The sequence below is a fragment of the Rhinopithecus bieti genome, unplaced genomic scaffold (assembly GCF_001698545.2).
Source record: "Rhinopithecus bieti isolate Rb0 unplaced genomic scaffold, ASM169854v2 scaffold_14826, whole genome shotgun sequence".
Taxonomy (NCBI): Eukaryota; Metazoa; Chordata; class Mammalia; order Primates; family Cercopithecidae; genus Rhinopithecus; species Rhinopithecus bieti.
The window spans coordinates 1,831,050-1,834,947 of NW_016808328.1; the positions used below are offsets into that span (position 1 = coordinate 1,831,050).

At 50.2% G+C, this 3,898-nt stretch overlaps 1 protein-coding gene across 2 annotated transcripts in view; it reads left to right on the forward strand.

Moving 5' to 3' along the window:
• E2F2 (E2F transcription factor 2) overlaps window positions 1-3,898 on the forward strand; it is a 28,273-nt gene that overhangs the window by 8,044 nt on the left and 16,331 nt on the right. The window contains exons 3-4 of one of the 2 annotated variants that reach the window (XM_017886543.1): window positions 1,766-1,985; window positions 2,792-2,950. In XM_017886543.1, coding sequence (XP_017742032.1) covers window positions 1,766-1,985; window positions 2,792-2,950 — 379 coding nt within the window. The remainder of the gene's footprint in view (window positions 1-1,765; window positions 1,986-2,791; window positions 2,951-3,898) is intronic. The other variant, XM_017886544.1, reaches the window with a different exon arrangement.

The following is a 3,898-nucleotide window of genomic DNA, read 5'->3' on the forward strand; positions in this document are numbered from 1 at the left end:
AGACAAGGAGCTGAATAAGTTATTCAAAGGGAAGGGAAGCACATATTAATCCAGTCTCTGCCACCCCAGAGGTTTTTAAGATCCAGAGGCTGCCCAGGTGTGCCTTCCTAAAGCTAAGTTGGAGGGGGTTGCTGCCTCTTGATATTTTCAGTCAATATCCTGGATAGGCCGGGCACGGTGGCTCACGCCTATAATCCCAGCACTTTGGGAGGCCAAGATGGGCAGATCATCTGAGGTCAGGAGTTCCAGACCAGCCTGGCCAATGCGGTGAAACCCCATCTCTACTGAAAATACAGACATTAGCTGGGCGTGGTGGTGCATGCCTGTAATCCCAGCTACTTGGGAAGCCGAGGCAGGAGAATCGCTTGAACCTGGGAGGCAGGTTGCAGTCAGCCGAGATCGTGCCACTGCACTCCAGCCTAGGAGACAGAGTGAGACTCCATCTCAAAAAAAAAAAAAAAAAAAAAAATCCTGCTTAGAGCAGGAGTTTAAGCAACTGTGTTTGGAAGGAACACTAGTTTTGGGGGTCCAGGAAGGCCTGTGCCCCAACCTGACAGTTCACTCCTGTGAACCTTAGTTGTCTCGTGTAAAAGGAGGCACAGCTAGATCAGGAATGGCAAGAAAGTTTCCTCTACATTTGATTAGTCAAAGCTGCCCAAAGCACTGTCTTAAAGGATCCTAAGGCTCATGATAACTGGTCCTCTTCCAGAGGAACCTAAGACTCTCTAAAACTCAGGCTCCAGAATTATTAGATTGGCCGCTAACTTGCCATATGACTTGGAAGTCACTCGATTACAAAAGTCCCCTTGTGGTTTAAGATGCTGCAGCTGAGATGTGGTCTTGCAACATCAACCTCATTTGAGAAAGGGACCTTTTCATGAACCTCCCCACTTTATGTTACAGGACCGATTTTGTCAGATAATCACTGTGATTCACATGGGAAGAAAAGTGTGTATCTATAAAATGCTCTTAAATCCAGGCTTATCATTTCTACCCTATTCTAATTCCAAACTCCGGACATTTAAGTGACAGGATAGGGTAATGCTTAAGAAGGAAAACTCCGGGCCGGGCGCAGTGGCTCACACCTGTAATCCCAGCACTTTGTGAGGCCGAGCCGGGCACGATGACAGGCACCTGTAGTCCCAACTACTCGGGAGGCTTAGGCAAGAGAATGGCGTGAACCTGGGAGGCGGAGCTTGGAGTGAGCCGAGATTGCATCACTGCACTCCAGCCTGGGGAACAGAGCAAGACTCCGTCTCAAAAAAAAAAAGAAGGAAAACTCTGGAGCCAGACTGCGTGGATTTGAATTCCAGCTTTGCCACTTTCTAGCTGAGTGAGCTAAGCAAATTACTTAAACTGTGCCTCAGTATTCTCATCTATAAAATGGGGATGACTGTACAGCAACCTTATAGGGTGTTGTAGGACTTAAATGTGTTTGTATATGGAAAGCACTTAGAACAGTGACAGTAGTTGTGGATGGTGGTATGGCAGCCCTAAGCTGTGGTGGAAATATGCATTTAACCAGGAGTCAGGACACTTGGCTTCCAATACTGCCCACTGGCTGTGAGACCTTAAGCAAGTCACCTTCCCTCTCAGGTATCAGGTTTCCTGTCTGGACAGTGGTGGTGATGGATGCCCTTGATCACAGTGCCTTGTAAACTGGAAAGTGGGTGGTGAAAAGTTGGTACTTAATGAGCCTAGGTCAATGGACGAGGGTCCTGGGCGGGCCCTCCCTGAGCTGCGACTGGGTCCCCTTCTTCCTCAGTCCCCAAATCCCCTGGGGAGAAGACTCGGTATGACACTTCGCTGGGGCTGCTCACCAAGAAGTTCATTTACCTCCTGAGCGAGTCAGAGGATGGGGTCCTGGACCTGAACTGGGCCGCTGAGGTGCTGGACGTGCAGAAGCGGCGCATCTATGACATCACCAACGTGCTTGAGGGCATCCAGCTCATCCGCAAGAAGGCCAAGAACAACATCCAGTGGGTGTGAGTGCCTGGGCGGCCAGTGGTACCCTCCAATGGGTACTTGCGCTGTGGGCGGAGCCAGAGGCAATAGCCAGTGGGTGTGAGTGGCAGGGGCAGGGCTGAGAGCAACATCCAGTGGGCACAAGGGCTGAGGCGGACCAAGAGCAACATCCAATAGGCTTATTGCTGGGGGTAGAGCCAATGTATGGTGAGGAAGAGCACCGTGTACCTGCTGAAGTAATAGAACGTGATGCGGGGCAGAGTGACGAATGACATCTGGGAGGTGTAAAGGCCAAAGGGGACCCCAGATTCTTCCTCTTGAGTCAGAGATCCTAATATCCACTCCTTCTAGCTTAGGGCAGTCCCCTGGGAGCTGAGTAGGGGGATCCCGGACTTCTTCCAGATCTGAGATAGGAGTACTCCAGCCTTCTCTCTCCATTTCTACAGGATTTAAAGAACTGACCTACGGCCCTTGGCATAGGTGGCCTAAGAGAACCTAAGAGTTCAACCTAAGAGGTGGCCTACAGCCCTGGCCTAAGAGAACCCAGACGGGGGAGTCAGGACTGAGGCTACTCCAGCTGGAGGAGGCTGGGGCATAGGGATGAACAGAATCGAGAGCCCCCCAGAAGTGGGGTTCAGGCCTTGACTTGTTTCTTCTCCCATGCCCAACTCCCAAACCTCTCGTTCCAATCCCTGGTAGCTCCCTGAGAGCCAGGCATGACCACTGATTTGCACAACCCAGGGGAGCACCCTCAGACAATTTTTTGAATGGCCTTGTTCTGGAGTTTCACCCACAGACTGACACTGGGGGGCTGCTCTGTTCCCAGAGGCAGGGGAATGTTTGAAGACCCCACCCGGCCTGGGAAGCAGCAACAGCTGGGGCAGGAGCTGAAGGAGCTGATGAACATGGAGGAGGCCTTGGACCAGCTCATCCAGAGCTGCTCTCTGAGCTTCAAGCACCTGACTGAGGACAAGGCCAACAAGAGATATCCTCCTTCGTTGGGGGAAGGTGTCAGGGAGCAGGAACCTGTTGCATGTTTATATCTATCCTGAGTTGATTCAATAACTTACCCTAAGGGTCTGGCATCTGTTTCTTCTTTCCTGGGTGGCCTTTCTTCTCAAGTCTATTTTTTGAATTATTTATTTATTTTTTTTTAGAGACAAGGGCTCATTTTGTCATCCAGACTGTAGTACAATGGCATGATCATAGCTCACTACAGCTTCACACTCCTGGGTTCAAGTGATCCTCCCACTGCAGCCTCCTGAATAGCTGGAACTACAGGCGTGTGCCACCATGCCTGGCTAATTTTTTATTTTTTGTATAGACAGGGTCTCACTTTGTTGCCCAGGCTGGTCTCTAACTCTTGGCTTCAGTCGATCCTCCCACTTCAGTCTCCCATCTCCCAAAGTGCTAAGATTACAGGTATGAGTCACTGTGCCTGGCCTCAAGTTTATTAAAGGTATTTTTTCATTACTGAAAATAAGCCAAGTACATTTGCCTTGAAATCTGGAAAATGGAGAAAAAGAATGACAAACTGCCACCTTAACATAGCCATTGTTCCTGAACTGCACACAGAATGTGTGTTATTTAAATATAGTTGTAATATAGTTGTGTGCCTGCTGCACATAACTTTTCTTTCTTTTTTTTTTTTTTTTTGAGACGGAGTCTGGCTCTGTCGCCCAGGCTGGAGTGCGGTGGCCGGATCTCAGCTCACTTCAAGCTCCGCCTCCCAGGTTTACGCCATTCTCCTGCCTCTGCCTCCCAAGTAGCTGGGACTACAGGCGCCCGCCTCGTCGCCCGGCTAGTTTTTTGTATTCTTTAGTAGAGACGGGGTTTCACCGTATTAGCCAGGATGGTCTCGATCTCCTGACCTTGTGATCCGCCCGTCTCGGCCTCCCAAAGTGCTGGGATTACAGGCTTGAGCCACCGCGCC